Source organism: Pipistrellus kuhlii, unplaced genomic scaffold, assembly GCF_014108245.1.
Source record: "Pipistrellus kuhlii isolate mPipKuh1 unplaced genomic scaffold, mPipKuh1.p scaffold_m20_p_24, whole genome shotgun sequence".
NCBI classification, from domain to species: domain Eukaryota; kingdom Metazoa; phylum Chordata; class Mammalia; order Chiroptera; family Vespertilionidae; genus Pipistrellus; species Pipistrellus kuhlii.
Window position 1 is genome coordinate 1,107,601 of NW_023425523.1, and position 16,720 is coordinate 1,124,320.

General features: G+C 44.8%; 1 protein-coding gene across 5 annotated transcripts in view; it reads left to right on the plus strand.

Moving 5' to 3' along the window:
• Positions 1–16,110, plus strand: part of PTBP2 (polypyrimidine tract binding protein 2) — a 30,355-nt gene extending 14,245 nt beyond the window's left edge. The window contains exons 4-14 of one of the 5 annotated variants that reach the window (XM_036452641.2): positions 325–497; positions 1,595–1,738; positions 3,742–3,906; positions 3,991–4,101; positions 5,049–5,244; positions 10,480–10,634; positions 12,022–12,055; positions 12,461–12,553; positions 14,061–14,277; positions 14,379–14,456; positions 14,609–16,110. In XM_036452641.2, the coding sequence (XP_036308534.1) occupies positions 325–497; positions 1,595–1,738; positions 3,742–3,906; positions 3,991–4,101; positions 5,049–5,244; positions 10,480–10,634; positions 12,022–12,055; positions 12,461–12,553; positions 14,061–14,277; positions 14,379–14,456; positions 14,609–14,741 (1,499 nt within the window). In that variant the 3' untranslated portion in view covers positions 14,742–16,110. Of the gene's footprint in view, positions 1–324; positions 498–1,594; positions 1,739–3,741; positions 3,907–3,990; positions 4,102–5,048; positions 5,245–10,479; positions 10,635–12,021; positions 12,056–12,460; positions 13,049–13,194; positions 14,278–14,378; positions 14,457–14,608 lie in introns of those variants that run through there. The other 4 variants (XM_036452642.2, XM_036452645.2, XM_036452644.2 and 1 more) reach the window with 4 other exon arrangements.
• The last annotated feature ends 610 nt before the right edge of the window (positions 16,111–16,720 follow it).

The window sequence follows — 16,720 nt, forward strand, 5'->3', positions numbered from 1 at the left end:
ATTTTTACATTTTAAAAAATTTGTTAGTCTGTAATATAAAGTTGCAAGATAATTATGTTCTTTCACCAGTGGACAATCTGTTTATGAACTTACATTATCACTTATTGTTTTTTACATACACTGTTTAGAAACATTTACCCAGTGGCAATCTTAATTAATTGGTAGATAGGATTCTCTTTGTTTCTTTGAAACCCCAGTTTTTGAATTTTTAGGAATTATTCATATATACTCCGCTGTGTTTTTAGGTTCCTTTATAAACACTGCTTTGTGTTTTTTAATGCGGATAAGGAAAATTGATATGAAGACTATTTTCTTGTCTTTCAGCCAATGGTAATGACAGTAAAAAGTTTAAAGGAGAAGATAAAACGGATGGGGCTCCCTCTCGTGTGCTTCATATCCGAAAGCTGCCTGGTGAGGTGACGGAAACCGAGGTCATTGCTCTGGGCTTACCTTTTGGGAAGGTGACCAACATCCTCATGCTGAAAGGGAAAAACCAGGTGCGCCTCTTTCAGAACCTACGGCTGGCAGCCAGCCCCGCAGCAGGTGCCCTTCTGGTCATGGGAGGGCAGAGGGCAGAGGGGGAGCAGGAGCGCAGCTCTTCCTGGTGCTGCTGCTCAGGGAACGCGGCCGGGGCCGGAGGAGCTGCTGGCGTGCACTCAGACGCAGCTTGAGCGTTCCTCACGGGGAGATTGTGCAGTACAGAGGGAGGGCTTTCCTGGGTCTGCCCTTTGTCATCTTAGCAGTAAGGGTACTGGTTGCATCTTGGCTTTAAGCTTATTCCCTGGAAATACTCACTAGCAGCCTTAGGAGAAAGTAGTCATTTCTCCTAGATATTATTCTTCATTGAGTAGACGTGTCCGTCACAGTAGGGTCCAGGGATATTAAAAATCATTTTGTTTTTAAATCCCAATACCATTTAGAAGCACTATGAAATTTAACGTTCCCTTAAATATTAATGCTACTACTAATCTGATATTTAATTTTTTTCTTTGTCTCTTAAATCATAAATCATGTTGCTTTAAAAATGACTTTGAGATCTCTTTTATTCTTTAGGTTAGGAGAGTAAAATTCTGATGCTAGAAAAAACTTAGATTTATTTTTCTCTAGTTTTTATTTTATTTTTGTTTATCCTCACCCAAGAATATTTTTCCACTGATTTTTAGGGAGAGTGGAAGAGAGAAGGAAAGACAGAGAGAAACATCAATGTGAGAGAAACACATCAATTAGGTGCCTCCTTCATGCACCCAGACCAAGGCCTGGACTGGGGAAGAGTCTGCAACCATGATAGTGCACTTGACTGGAATCAAACCCAGAACCCTTTGGTCTGCAGGCCGATGCTCTATCTACTGAGCCAAACTGGATAGGGCTTCTCTAGCTTTTACTGGGGACGTACCTCTATGCATGTGGGAAACACGGTTTTGTGTGCCTAGCCTTCAGGAAAGGGTTTCCACTTCTGCTGTGAGAGCATCTTAGTCACTGGAAAGGTTATGTTGTAGATACTGATTTTTCTAATTAGCTGAACAGGTTAGGCACATATTAAAGCTTATTTGAATTCAATTCATAGCATGAAATATTTTTGCATTCAAATTTTTAGGCATTTTTGGAACTAGCAACAGAGGAAGCTGCTATTACTATGGTGAATTACTATTCTGCTGTGACACCTCATCTTCGTAACCAACCGATTTATATCCAATACTCCAATCACAAGGAACTGAAGACGGATAACACACTAAACCAAGTGAGTGTGTGTGGGCACATAAATGAAATGGCCTGCAACAGAGTAAGAATCTCAGGTTAACAAGAAAGTACAGTTTTTAAGCATTCTGAAGCTATGTCTGTGGGTATCTTGTTTTTAAGACATTTTCTTGCAGTGTGTTCCTAAATGTTAAACATTATGTATATTTACAAAAAAAGTATATTGATCTCTTTATATTTTAAATTAGTACTATATAAATTAAATAGTATTTTTTCTATGTTTTTAAGGACCTGGTTAAAAATTCTTTTCTTGTTATAATATAAGTTAAAATTTTATATAGAAATTTTTTATGTGGCCGGACTATTAGCATAAGCTATTAACACAACTCTACTGCTTGGATTTTATCAGTTAAATGCCTTTGGTTGGTTGACTTTTTTTAGTTAGTCTCTTTAGCTAACATTTATAGGTTAACTTAATCAGCATTTAAAAGCTATATATGGTCCTTGTTTATGTGGTATTTCAGTGAAATGAACATTTCTCTCCCTCAGCTTTATTGAGATATACTTGACATATAACAGTGTGATTTGACATGTATATATTGTGCAGTGATTACCACCATAGTGTAGCTAACATCTCAAAAAAAAAAAAAAAAGGAACTCTATGAATTTGTATGTCATCTTTGCAAAGCAGCCATGCTAATCTCTATTCTGATTTTAGTATATGAACCTCCAAAACTAGCACAGACACTCTTGTCTATACTCTTAAAGTGTTTTCTTTTGTGTTCTCCTTTCCCTTCGTCACTGTTCCCTTCTATATTCTACTCATCTGCCAAGACAGCCTTTTAAATGGTGAAACAATGTAGAGTACTTGTCATTGTTACATTTAACAATTATTTCCTTTATAATAATTTTTTGACCCCAGGTAAGGTGGAAATTTTCTTATCAGTGAATCTGTCATAATAATAGGAATAGCTTAGTAGTTGTAGTAAAGGTAGTCATTTTGGAGCATTTAACATATGACTTAGTTGACAGATTTCCAAAAAGTACTGTACTTCAATTCTGTATACACTAGAGGCCCGATGCCCAAAGACTCCTGCAAGAATGGGCCTTCCTTCCCCTGCCTCGGGCACCGCTTTCACTCAGGTTGGAGCCGCCATTTTGCTCTGGCCTAGTGCTGCCTTTCTGCCTTCACATGCTGCCCAGAGGCCCAGTGCAAAATGCCTGCATCGTCGCCATGGCGACAACATAAGCACCCCCCCTTCCCAGCTGCTGGGTGCCTACATATACAAATTAACCCACTATCTTTGTTGGGTTAATTTGCATGCTCACACCTGATTGGCTGGTGGGTGTTGCGAAGGTATGGCCAATTTGCATCTTTATTAGTGTAGATATATTTTTCACATTTTAAAGTCTCAGAAATCAAGATGTTTGTTAAAGTATTCAGTGTTGTCGTTTATTAGCAATGTCTTATTAGTCAAAACATAAAATAACAGTGTATTAAGTAACATTATATGGGAAATGTCTTTCATATTTTATCTTGTAGTGTTCCTGAAAATCTAATTGTTATAAACTAAAATGTACAACAATTTTCTAAAAACTTTGATGTCAGATGTTATACTAGTATGAAAAAAGACTTAAATTGTATTGTGAGTATTCTTATTTTAAGATTGTAATAGAAATAAGACTGTGGGAAATCTTTTGGATAATAGAGTAATCCTTTTTAAAGTTTGCCATTTGCCTTTTTTATAGAGGGTGAATATTGTTAGATTGGAATTTTATTGTTTTCCAAAACTTGCGTCTTAGTGTTCTTTTGGGAGTAAATCACATCACCTATCTTGGTTTGTTCGGCATTGGTCCCAATGCGAGATGATTATTTGGAAGTAAATGCTAGGATGTTTGAATTAAACAATGCCTGGTGCAAAAGGATCCTTTGAGTGTTAACTTTTATGTGTGTGTTTAGGAAAGAAATGAGCTAAGAGTGCAGCATGTAGCAGAATGTAAGTGAAACGCTGCGTGTGTTTCCTAAGTCTGGTCTTTGCATTTCAGCGTGCCCAAGCTGTTCTCCAGGCTGTGACAGCCGTGCAGACAGCAAACACACCCCTCAGCGGCACCACTGTGAGCGAGAGCGCAGTGACTCCCGCCCAGAGCCCGGTGCTCAGAATCATCATTGACAACATGTACTACCCCGTGACCCTGGACGTTCTCCACCAGGTACGTGTCTGCTGTGCATGCCAGCTGAGAGGTCGGAGAGGTGATAATAGAGTAGATAACGTTTTCCTTTTCATGTCTCACCAGATATTTACTAAGTTTGGTGCTGTATTGAAGATAATCACATTTACAAAAAATAACCAGTTTCAAGCTCTCCTCCAATATGGTGATCCAGTGAACGCTCAACAAGCAAAACTAGTAAGTGTGGAGCTGTGTTTGAGAGGTGATCTTCTTCCTAGGCCATCCACACTGGCACGTTTAGCCCTGTAAATGCTGCTGTAGCTCAGCTGCGCCGTGCACATGGCATTACAGGTGGCGCAGATTGGGTCCATGGGGCGGTGATGGCTCCCACGCCTGCTGTGCTGTCTGTGCGTTCCTGTAACTAGCGCTGATGGCTCTGGGACTGCTCCCCGTCACAGCCTGCCCACATCTGGTGCCACAGCTCTCCCCTCTCAGTGCATCCCAGCGCACACTGTGCCTTCTAAACTGTCACTTAGTTGCTGTGCTTCCGTGCGAGGAGCTGGAGCTCAGGAAGGGACTCGAGCCTCCCTCTCGCGGGCAGCGATGCTCTTTCAGATGCTGGAGGGGAAGTCTCTCCTGAGCACGGTGCCACTGGGGATGCATGGCTGCCGCCGCTGCTGTCCGCGTTAGGTAACCAGCTCTGCGTCTTGGCTCCTCCCTGGGCGCGCGTGGGGTCTGCTACGTCCCAGGCCGCTCTGGTGCAGCTGCACGCCTCACGGGAGGGAACGCTTTGCCCATTCACGGGACTTGCCAGATGCACCAGATGCGCTGCAGTGAGTTACCTGCATGGAGCCCTTCGCTGCAGCAGCAACAGAAGCCCTTAGCCTCAGCAGGCCCCGGCGGGAAGTGTGGGTGTTACTGGCACCGTGTCGTGTGGGCGCTGTGGTGGCAGGACTGGGTGGGACCCTTGTTTTTGCAGATTTTTAAAATGAGAAGTATTTGTGCCCTTGCTTAACGGGTTGTAGCTGGGAAAGCTAGTTCCTGTTCAGCAAGGGAAGCAGGAAGGACGAGGTCTGATCCCTTCTTGTTGCTCTTGGGTTCAGGTCGTCAGTGCTGTTTTGTCAGTCATGCCTTCTGCTAATTGTCACTCTTTAACATGCTCCTGTACTTTATTCACTTTACAGGCCCTAGATGGTCAGAACATTTATAATGCTTGCTGTACCCTAAGGATTGATTTTTCCAAACTTGTGAATTTGAATGTAAAATACAACAACGATAAAAGTAGGGATTACACCCGACCTGACCTCCCGTCTGGGGATGGACAGCCTGCACTGGACCCCGCTATTGCCGCAGCGTTTGCCAAGGAGACGTCCCTCTTAGGTATGATTTCTGTTGTCTATGCCATTGTCCCCATTGCCCACGGGAAAGGGCCTGTTAAACTCCAGTAAGTACAGTGAGCCCCCTGTCCCCGATTGGAATGGAACAAATTGTGCCACATTTTACTTTTCTCGAGCGAGAAGCCATAGGAATACTGTTAGAAAACCTTCAGTGTTCTTCATAAATATCGACACTCCAGTGGGTATCGTGCTGCCTAGAGTGAAGTGTAGGTCCAGGCCCTTGTGCATATTGGGGGGTTGGAGTGGGGTGCGCTAATCTGATTGTTTTCATTTCTCACAGCATAGAAGCAGTGAGATGCGAACAAATATGGACTGGGAGGAAATAATTTTCTATAAAATTAGTTTTGGTATTTATTTGCTTTTACCCTGTTTGACAATGGATAGGACCACCTAACAAAAACAGAGCAAAAATTTGCAGCTGATAGAGTTGGAGTCAAGGTGAAGAAATAAGGAAAATGTTATTTTGTAAGTAAAATGAATGAAGTCATCACTTAAGGTGAAATCTTAGTTTCCTTTTACTTGATGTGCTTGGGACATTCTTGATTTCTGACTTTTTGAAGTTGTCTTTAGAATTTCTATCCATATGGAACCAAGATTTCATGAGTCACAAAGAAGCTCTTACAGTTAAGTTTATGTCCATCAATTAAAAAAGGAAAAAGTATTATAATGAATAATTCTTGAAAATAGATATTTACTGTGGGTATGTAACATTGCACTAGCTTTTTGTAAAAATGTAAGTGACACATCTTGAATAGAGGCCCCTAATGCAAGAGAAGCAATTGACATTTGAAATGAATTCTGGTGACTTCAGACAAAACTGACCCTTTGTTCTAATTTTCTGCTACATCTCGCACCAGCCATCTGTTCATCCTGAGGATAAGGGGTGCTTTGTTTTGATAACGTTGTTTCCTGAAAAGCTCTTTTACTTTATGGATCTAGTTTAAGCCTTTATTCTCTCAAATCAGCTTATAAATCAATACTGTTTCAGGTGTACCATCTGTAAAGGTAAAGCTGAGAGAACCAGTGAGTGACACATGCCCTTTGTTTATAATTATTACTATAGATTCTTAGAGGCTTTATCAATAGAAGGTATATTATTACGTTTATTATCTTGTAGGCCCTAGGCATTTTGTTAGGGACTCGGCAGGCCCTAAAGGTATCAAACAGAGAAGATGACATCAAGATTTTACACATAATTTCTGAGAAGCTTAAGAGATTTGCATGCAACTCATTAAAGAAGCAGTGTCAGTCAAACACCAAGAAGCCTCAGCTGATGCCAACACCACTTGCTGGGCCCGAGGTGCTGGGCCCGTTGCTCCTGTGTGGATGTGTTTAGCCGTCCCGGTTTTTCCTAGGGAACTCGTCTCTTCTCCCTGCAATCGCAGGTGCCCTGCCTTTCCGCACTGAAAGCATAGGAGTAAAGCCACTCAGTTCCTGATAAATCATTGGGCTTGTTCCAGCTCGGTGGTGAATACATTAACATGTTTTTGTTTATTCTCTGCCTGAGGAGAACAAGGAAAGCGTTCTGTGGTGCAAATACATGAATTCGCTTTCCTTTACTCCGTGACTTCATCAGTTACCGGTTCTCGTGGCTTTGCATCTCCTTATGTGTAACTGGGCTTTTTATTCCCAAAGTACCCTTAACATAGTTTTGCAAGTAGGTGAGTTAAAAGTTTTAAAAATCAAATAATGCAGCCTCTAGTAATTTGGGTAATTTATAAGAGATAACCACTGTTATAGTTGAACTGAAAATACAAACTTTTGTAAAAGGTTAAAACCATTTTATTTGCAGTTTTGTGTATAAATGTCATTTTATTAAGAAAGTTTTTAAATGATAACTTTAACAGCAGCATTGTGTGATAGTGGGCGATGTCATTGGGCATAGTTCCATCCTTCCAATTACTGAAAGTGGCATATGACAGGCACCTTGTATGTGACCTGGTTCTCAAACGATTTCTTTAGGCTGGATTCCTAGAATTAGAATTACTAGGTCAAGGAAAATGTTTGAGGCTTCAGATCCTTATTGCAAATGTCTTTTAAGAATGCACTAGTAATTGACACTAGCGTGAGTGCTACATGAGTCTGGCTGATCTTCCCCCTGCCAGCATTGAGTGCTCTTTTTTTTTACTTGGTAGGGTCTTCATTTGATAGGAATATGTCAGACTGGTTTTTTATCATCTTATGGCCTAGTTAGGATTCCCCAAGTATGAGAGGAAGAGGGTTAAAGACTTGAAATGGAAACTTGAAGCAGTGCACATTTAAATCGTGGGTAAATAAACCACCAAGATGGAGGGCTGAGATGAAGAGGATTAGATGAGAAGTGCCTCTTCAGTTCAGTAGTTACACACACCTGTGACCTTCCTTACGTATCAGATGATGGTGGAGGTGGGGTACACTAGGAGGAGGAGGTACCTCCCCTGAGGCAGGCGGGGCGCTGAGGACAGGAAACGGGGGAAGGAGGGGCAGGAAGAAACCGGCCTGGGCAGTGTCTGCAGTGAGCACGTGCACAGTCACTAACCCCAGGAGGCAGGGACTCCACACCCAGACATTCGAGTCCAGGATCTGGCCCAGCCGCCACGTGGAGCCCGGCCGCGGTGCGGGTTCCGTGTGCTAGAGCCTGTGGTGAGCTTGGCAGTGCCGGGCATATAGAGTGCTCAGTTCATGTTGGCTGTGCTCCAGTTCTAGAAGTCACTGTAGTGACTGGACCAAGAGGACGGGGGAACGTTGGGTCTGGAAAAGGGAGATACTGGTTACAGCCATCCTGAGAACTGACAGGAATCCAGGGGCAGACGAGTCAGAAAGGAAGTCAGTGGCCTTACAACCCATGTTGTTGTCTCCATTCTGTCTCTGAAGAAAGGGCAAAGCGGGGCAGGTGGCAGGAGAGGACTCGAAGGTGATTGGAGGATTTAGGGGTTTCTGATCCTTGCTGAACACAATGAGATGGACAGTAGGAGACAGGACTTCAGGCTGGTGTACTTCTTAGGGAACTCTCGGGATAGACTAGGAATCCGGGACTTTTGGCTGACAAAATGTGGAATTGGTGCACGCATGCGATTGCTGCTCTTACTGCTTTACAAAGCCCTGTGGAAGCACAGCCAGAGCAGAAGCCTGAGGTAGCCTCGCCTCACTGCACAGTGTGAGCGGGTGGGGAGGAGCTAGAGCAGCTGGGAGAGCAGGCGCATGGAGGTGGCTCTGGTTATGTGGCACGGGGTGGATGTGGGTGTGAGGAGGATTGGAAGTTGAAAGAATGGATGACTGGGCAGGGAGAGGGGAAGAAGGGCAAAGCAAGAGAACTTGTCACGGGGGGCCACGTGCACAGGTGTAGCTGAGTGTGAGGAGGTAGTGAGTATGCGAGTAGACAGGACACAGTCCTCCATCAAGAATGTGCTAGAACCCTGGCTGGTTTGGCTCAGTGGGTAGACCATTGGCCCGTGGACTGAAGGGTCCTGGGTTCGATTCCTGTCAAGGGTATATGCCCTGGTTGCAGGCTTGATCCAGTGGGGGCATGCAGTAGGCAGCCAATCAATGATTCTCATCGTTGATGTTTCTCCCTCTCTGAAATCAATAAAAATGTTTGTTTGTTTTTTAAAAAAAGAATGTACTAGGAAATGCTAAGGATTAGGAGCTTTTTGACTTTTTTTGTGTTCATCCTTATCCAATGATATTTTCCTATTGATTTTTTTAGGGTGGAAGGGAGGGGGAGAGACAGCGATACATCATGTGAGAGCCACACATCGAGTGGTTACCTCCCACATGCACCCTGACCAGGGCCAGGGATCAAGCCTGCAACTGAAGTGTGTGCCCTTGACTAGAACCAAAACCGGGACCCTTCAGTTCATTGGCTGGTGCTCTATCCACTGAGCCAAGCCGGCCAGGGTGAGATTTTTTAATTAAAAATTTTTCTTAATTGATTTTAGAAAGAGGAGGACATGGATTGGTTGCCTCCCTCACAGGCCCAGACTGGGGATCGAACCTGACACCTTTCAGTGCACAGGACAACACTCCAACCAACCAAGCCACTCCGCCAGGGCAAGTTTTTAATTTTGGTAACGGATTCCAGGTCACTGGCCTCTGAAAAGTGGATAGAAGATGCTGAGGGGAAGGAAATTCTCTAAAGAAATAACTGAAGGATCTTAAGGATGAAGGCGCAGCAGAGGCTGGGCAGCAGAGCCAGAGGCAGGAAGGAGCAGAGCGGTGATGACGGTCCGGTGCTGTCCCTCCGCCTGGGGGGCAGGTGGGGAGGGAACGGGTTTGTGGTACCCGAGGGAGTGGAATTGAGGCCAACAGGTTTTGGTAAGACTTCCTTCAGGCCCTCTGAGTACATTAAATACTGGTCAGGGTCATTTGTTCAGGCAGTGATTTTCAACCCTTTTCATCTCATGGCATGCATGAGTTATTAAAATTCTGTGGCACTCCAAAAAGTTATTTTTTGCCAATATGCTGAAAATTGTAAAGTTGGTGTAATGATGGCTGTTGCATTGGCTATGGGCACTGGTGTTACTGGACAGTCCAGGACATGGTCAGTATTCCTGCTGTCGGGTGGCATGTTTTAAACACATTCCCAGCCTCCCGTTGGAAATCACTGTCCTTAGAGCAGGGACCCTGGGTTCTGAGCTGTGCTGACTGGTTTAATTTCAGGCGTGAGCTCAGGAAGAAGACTGCTGTGCAGGAAGGGAGTCACCGTATCTGGAAGGTGATTTTTCAGTAGGGTGTGCACGTCTGGACTTGACTGTTCCACTGGCATGCTTCTTTGCGTTTCATAGGAAACGGGACCAGATAACTCAGTGGTCGGAAAACTGGCTCGAGCGTCGGTTTACCGCTCTGTTGACTGAGTTTGCCGACCACTGCTAGGGAAAAGCACTGAAAAACTTTTTAATAATGTACTGTCTTTAACCTGAAGTCAAAACTTCTGAGTGAGGGTAATGCCTTTTGCAGTGGCCCGCAAACTCATTAGTCAATAGAGCGGCAAACGGTGGTTCGCGAGCCGCCGTTTGCTGACCACTGGTCTGACTTGTTAATGTAGCCCATTCTTTAGATCTCTGGTTAATGATTTCCCGGAAGCCAGCTGTCTTTCTGTAAGACTCCTGTCTCAGTGTTACACAGATTACCTTTCAGGAACCGCGGGAGTGCGGCGGAGCCCCTGCAGCCTGGGTGCTTAAGTTGGTGTTTGTGAACGACTTGTGTGTGTTTCGTAAAATCCGCTTTATTTTAAAATTAGGGCTTCCTGTTGCAGCTGTTCCAGGAGCTCTGAGTCCTCTGGCCATTCCTAACGCCGCGGCGGCTGCGGCTGCGGCCGCGGCGGGCCGCGTGGGGATGCCCGGAGTGTCCGCGGGCGGCAACACGGTCCTGCTGGTTAGCAATCTGAACGAGGAGGTTAGTGGCCGGCCGCCCTGTCCCCCATCCCATCCGTGCAATTTCCATGTGGATTTCATTTGGCACTTGCCTTTCTGTTACGTACATTCATTAGTCAAAGTATTTTTGTACGTTTCTACTTCTGAATAAAACCTATGTACTTAAGTAATACTTTGTTTCCTTAGATAGTCATATCTCTTTAAATATATATTTTTAACCTAACTACCTATTTTTCCTAAGAAAAATATGGTGAAGTACAGTAGTTTGGCTTTTTATCTTTTTGTTCTCAAAGGCAAATGTAATCCAGTTTGCAGATTTAACTGTAAAATTTTTTGCTCTTTGCCTTGTCTAATTATTTGCTTGTTCATTTCATGCTTATGTGTCATTGTATTTTTTAAATCTTTTTGATGTGAACGACTCTAATCCGTGTTTCTTTAAAGGTTCTTCCAAAGATCTTGCCGAGGCACTCTCCCGCCTTTTAGTAATTTTCTTTGCAGTTATTAGTCACTGTCTCCTACAAATATGTCAGCGTTACTGCCCCCGTTAAATAGTTCACCGCTGAGTTATTTTTTAGTTGTACATTTATGTCTGGTATGTTTTATTTTGATTGCTATGAGAGCTGGTATGAAATGTGGGAGGCTCAGTGTATCAGTTATGGTGTCTAATTTGAACATTTGTTTCATTTTTAATTGGCCTCTGTCAATACGAACATTGAGCTTATTTTATCATTGGTACTATTGTCATTCGCAGTTCTGCATGTGAAAAGGTTTGATCAGAGTGCCTTTGTTTTCTTTTAAAAATTCTGCCTGCATTTCATAACCAGCCATGCTTATGCAGTTACAGTTCAGAGTTTACAACCCTGTGCATGCTCCTACCCTGTGTTGAGATGAAATGCTGTAATTACTCTTTGATGTAGATGTACTTTACCCATATTTGTCTTGGATGACTACATTTTACTCAGTTTTCTTGTACAGTACATAAACCAACCATTTTTCTGACCAAATTCCTGCATTTCCTATGTACTGACCTATATTTTATTTTTTTTTTGTTCCCCAATTCCTTATTTTTTTCTTCTGCATTGCTGTTTCCCTTCCCCATTTCATCCTCCTCCCCGTGTGTTCACCTTCCCTCTCCTTGTCTTTCCAACACCCATTCCCTCCCCTGTCTGATCCTTATTTTCCTTGTCCTTGTCTTCATTCCCTGTCTCCATTCCCTCTGTTCATGCTCTGGGCTTGAACAAATGTTCCTCGGACCAACTTGCCCCAATTAACCGCCTTGAACCATGATCCATGACCACCTCACCATTCTGCGGGAACCACCCTTCGTATGGATGATCTGTTCATCTCCGCTCTTCCTCGACTCTCCTCTCTCCTTGTCTTACGCTGCTTGCTCTTCTCTCCTTCTAAAGATGGTTACGCCCCAAAGTCTGTTTACCCTCTTCGGTATGTTATTGTTAGCACTATACTTTTATTATTGATTTGATTTTGGTTTCACCTTAATTCTTATTTGTAGCTAGCACTTTGGCTTAAAGTTGAATAGTAAATCTTTTGCTATTTTTCTTTGCTATTTAAAACTCTCCATAGACACAAAATTTGTTTTAATGCATGCTGATTTATTTTGCATGGTCTTTAATATCATTCACATAGCTTTGAGGGTTTATCAAAATTTGTTCTTTTCAAAATTCACTGTTCAAAATCTTGATCTTTCTTTATTCATTTGTGAGAATGGTGCGTTTGAATGGGTGATCATGTTGGTGTCTGAGTGTTTCATTAATATGTCAGATGACCGTTGGCTGGCTTGCACACACAATTAACTCCCTTTTGGATTGCTCTGTGGCTCCACCCAAGGTGTCTATGGCGACGTGCAGCGCGTGAAGATTTTGTACAACAAGAAGGACAGCGCTCTGATCCAGATGGCCGACGGGCACCAGTCACAGCTGGGTAAGGCGAGGAGAGGGAGGAGGAGGCTGTGGGTGATGTCAGGAGCAGGGCTCACCCTGTTAATGCTCCTGTTTTCATGTCAGTGGTGGGGGTGAGCATACGTGTGCTTTTCTGCTTTCCTCTTACTGTCTCATGTTCAGTCTCATGGGAAGGGATTCGGGCTCCAGAAATGCAGTAACAACTGTGCATAAAAATCACGGCATTTATATTATAACGCTCCTCTCCTGATTGTCCCTGGTAATGGAAGCTAGCTGTTAATATAGTCTGGGATCCAGGTAATGCCAGACTGCTGGATTCTGACGTCATTTAGAGGTAAATAGTCATGTGGAAAACGTGTTTTAAGGATACCAGGTTCTTTCAAATGAAAACCCTGTGCCAGATACACCATTCGTCTCTTTGGAATCTTAAAAGACAGACTTTAGTCAAGTGACACCGAGTTCTGCGTATGTAAGTCATCGGTGATTTTAATTGAATTGGCATCTCATTTACTACCCTGTTTTCCCGAAAATAAGACAGTGTCTTATATTAATTTTTTTCTCCCAAAGTTGCGCTAGGTCTTATTTTCAGGGGATGTCTTATCTTTCCATGTGCTAGGTCTTATTTTCGGAGGCTCTTATTTTCGGGGAAACATGGTACATCAGAGTCAGATCACATGCTTGGGTCTGACCACCTCCTCACACAGTGATGGCCTGAAGAGATGCTCTTAGCTGAGAATGCTTAGTTGAGGTGCAGGAATGATGGTGCCTCAGGCTGACTGCAGCGTCACAGTTGGTATTTTGAAGTTGGCCGTTTCTGAGGTGAGCACTAGTGCAGTTTGCTGTTCCGTCTAACTTGGCTCACGGGCTAACCAGGTACTTGCCTTTGGAGACAAGCGGCTTGAATCGCAGCGTTCTCACCAGTGATGGTGTCGCTCAGACAGAGCGTAGCCCTGTGTGCAGCTGTCTTCCTGCTTCTGGAAGTGCAGGTCTCTGCCTCTGAGAACAGAGCTCAGGCACCCAGCCTTCCCTTCCCCACTGTGTGCGCTCTGCTCGGGCAGCTGGTTCTTGTGGGAGCATTTCTTCCTCCTCTCGCGGGAGCTGCGGTGGCAGAGCCTCGGTGAACGGTGCCCACGGTCCCGTGGCTGAGCAGTACCTAGGGGGGAAGGGGAGGATTAAACCAAACCCTTCCGAATCGATCCTGGTTTTGTTTATGTTCAGACTGTTGTCATGAGTGTAATGTGCCTCGATTGGGGGGTGGGGTGGAGCAGGAGGGAGGAGAGGGCAGGGCATGCTCACTTCCTTTCCTGGGGCCACGGCTGATGGTGGTCGGAAGGGGGCGTTAACCTGGATTTCATTCTGTGGAGGAAGCTTTTCTGTGAGACGCCTCGTCTGGGGAGAGTGGATTCAATGTGACACCAGTGGTTCCTAGACACTCAGGACTCCTCTATAAATCCGAGAATTCTGATTTAAACTGTAAAGTCACCTTGCTCTGTGCTTTGTTACACCGTGGGCACTGTTTCCGTTTGTAGCCATGAACCATCTTAATGGACAGAAAATGTACGGGAAGATTATCCGCGTCACTCTCTCCAAACACCAGACTGTCCAGCTACCTCGGGAGGGGCTCGATGACCAAGGTCTCACTAAAGATTTTGGTAATTCCCCGCTGCATCGCTTTAAGAAACCCGGATCCAAAAATTTTCAGAACATTTTCCCTCCTTCTGCAACCCTTCACCTGTCCAACATCCCGTGAGTATCAGCAGTTAGCTGGCGCTCAGGAGGGTGGGCCCTTGAGAACTGAGTGTAAGCCGATGACTGACCTTTCTTCCTGGTTTGCTCCCCTCCCCCAGCCCGTCCGTGGCCGAGGAGGACCTGCGGACTCTGTTTGCCAACACGGGGGGCACCGTGAAGGCGTTCAAGTTCTTTCAGTAAGCACCTTTCCGGACTTCGGTGGCGGGGGAGGGCCCGTTCTCTCCAGGAAGTGTTACTCGTGTGTACGGACGGGTTTGTGGGACAGACGGAGCTCAGGTGTTCCTGGGCCCCGGTGGCTGGCAGGGTCTCACTTCCTCTCTTGTTTCAGAAGAGATCACAAGATGGCCCTCCTGCAGATGGCCACGGTGGAGGAGGCCATCCAGGCGCTCATCGACCTGCACAACTACAACCTGGGCGAGAACCACCACCTGCGTGTGTCCTTCTCCAAGTCCACCATCTGAGCCGGCGGGCGGGCGGATCCAGGGTCACACCCGTGACTGTCAGAGTGGGGACCAGAGTTTGTTTTCCTTTTTTTTTTTTTTTTTCTCATGCTGTTATCATTCCTTGGTTCTAATCGAAATGGCATATGTAAAGGCAGAGTATTAACTGCTGATTCCATCTGTTCGATAGGGAAGCCATTTTTATTGTTTAACATTGTTTAATTTTCCTTTTCTTTTTCAACTTAGTTGACATACGTGCCTTAAAGGAAAACTAGTGTTGCTATTGTGCAATTGACTAGGCATTTACAAGGATTGCTTGTCTCGGGCACACTGTTACATGGGGTACACATGTATAGGCAGGGTGTGTGAAAAGGTTAAGTTTTTGTTTCTCCTGCTTGGAGCGTACTTTGAATTACTGGCTTGTCACTTTTCTTTCTATTTAGTCAAATACGATGCAGGATATTGAAAGAACAAAGCAGCGTTTTTTAGTTTTATCACCTTAGGCTTTATTGCTTTAAAAGCACATTGGCCTTTTTGTACCTCACCATCTGGTCTAGATTCTGTTAGGAGCGTAGGCATTAGTTGAGTTAACGAGATGCAGAGTATTAATTTCTGTCAGTTCGAGCCCTATGGAACGCATCCTGGAACCTTAACCTTTTGTACACGCTCTTGTGGGACGCGTCATATACTACCGTCAGCACCAAGTAACGTCTTGTTTGTGGCTGAACATTTTCCGTAGATGTTTTTTGAAGTTGACATGACTTACGTGCATTTCAATACCTATCGCCATCCTTAGTGTGTGGTGACGACTGGACGTGGCTGTGGATTTCTGAGCATGGAGGGGTCTAGCTAGCGCAGGACAGGTGCATGTCTGTCCGGGAGGCAGAGTCGCTGCAAACCTTGGCAGGAAGACGATTTGTGACAGTTTTCTAAAACTGACAACCAGGTGGGACCAAAGTTTATGTGCCTTTAGTCTTAATTTACCTTGCATTGTAATATTCAGTTTTAATAAACCTTCAAAATATTTTGTATTTAGGAATAGATCTGACTTTAATAAAAACATGGCTCAGAATCTACAGGTCAAATTAATTTGAACAGTTCTTGTCGATCTGAATTGCTGATTCTGTTTAAATGACCAATACTTTTTTGAAATTGATGTACTTAGTTCAAGACTCATAGATTCTGTTACCTATGTAGACAGAACGGTCATGTATATTTTCTATTAGTTGAGTTTTTACATCTTTAGAAATGTAAAATCCAGTCTAGTTTGGAAGCGGCACAATTAAAAATTACTTTTCTAACAAAGTCAGGAGGTTGATGGTGGTCTACTTTCCTTGTGTGTACTCTGCTCCCTCTGTAGCATGCTCAATAAACACTGCAGCTCTGCTCACTCTGTCTCTCTGCTGCCTCTCCTGTCCCTGTGCTGTGCGCCCCGGCCCGGGGGTGGGTGGGGGGCAGGCACACCCACATGCTGTGAACATGCACCGGGGGTGGGTTTTGTTTTTAATTTGGAAGACGGTGACTGCTTCCCAGGGGGACCGGGTTTAACCTTTCCCGCCCCCGTTACAATCCGCTGCCTAGCCGGATTGTAGCTAGTGCCACCGCTTCCCGGCTCCCGGGGGCGCAGCGCCCCCTCTCCCGCTGCCATGCTCTCTCGCGGTTTCTCCTCTCGTCCTCTCTGTCTGCTGAGATCTCTGGTCCGGAGGGGAGGGTCTTCGCACCACGGACACATTCAGGCAGTTGAAGCTTAACTGCTTTCTGATTTCACAACTCTCGCTTCTTAAAGGGTTCTGAACAAGTACTGCACATATTACTCAATGCTTCAGGCCACATTCCCACACAGTACACTGGTGTCCGAGAGCTCAGGCTCACTGCTGCCGAGGTTGGCGCTGTGAGAACTCCGCTAGTGTGTGTGTGGAGCGGAGTGAGCGGGGCGTGGCCTCTGAGTGGGGCGGCGGGGGAGCGTGTGGAGGCCACGTCCTCAAGCAGGACCTGACCCA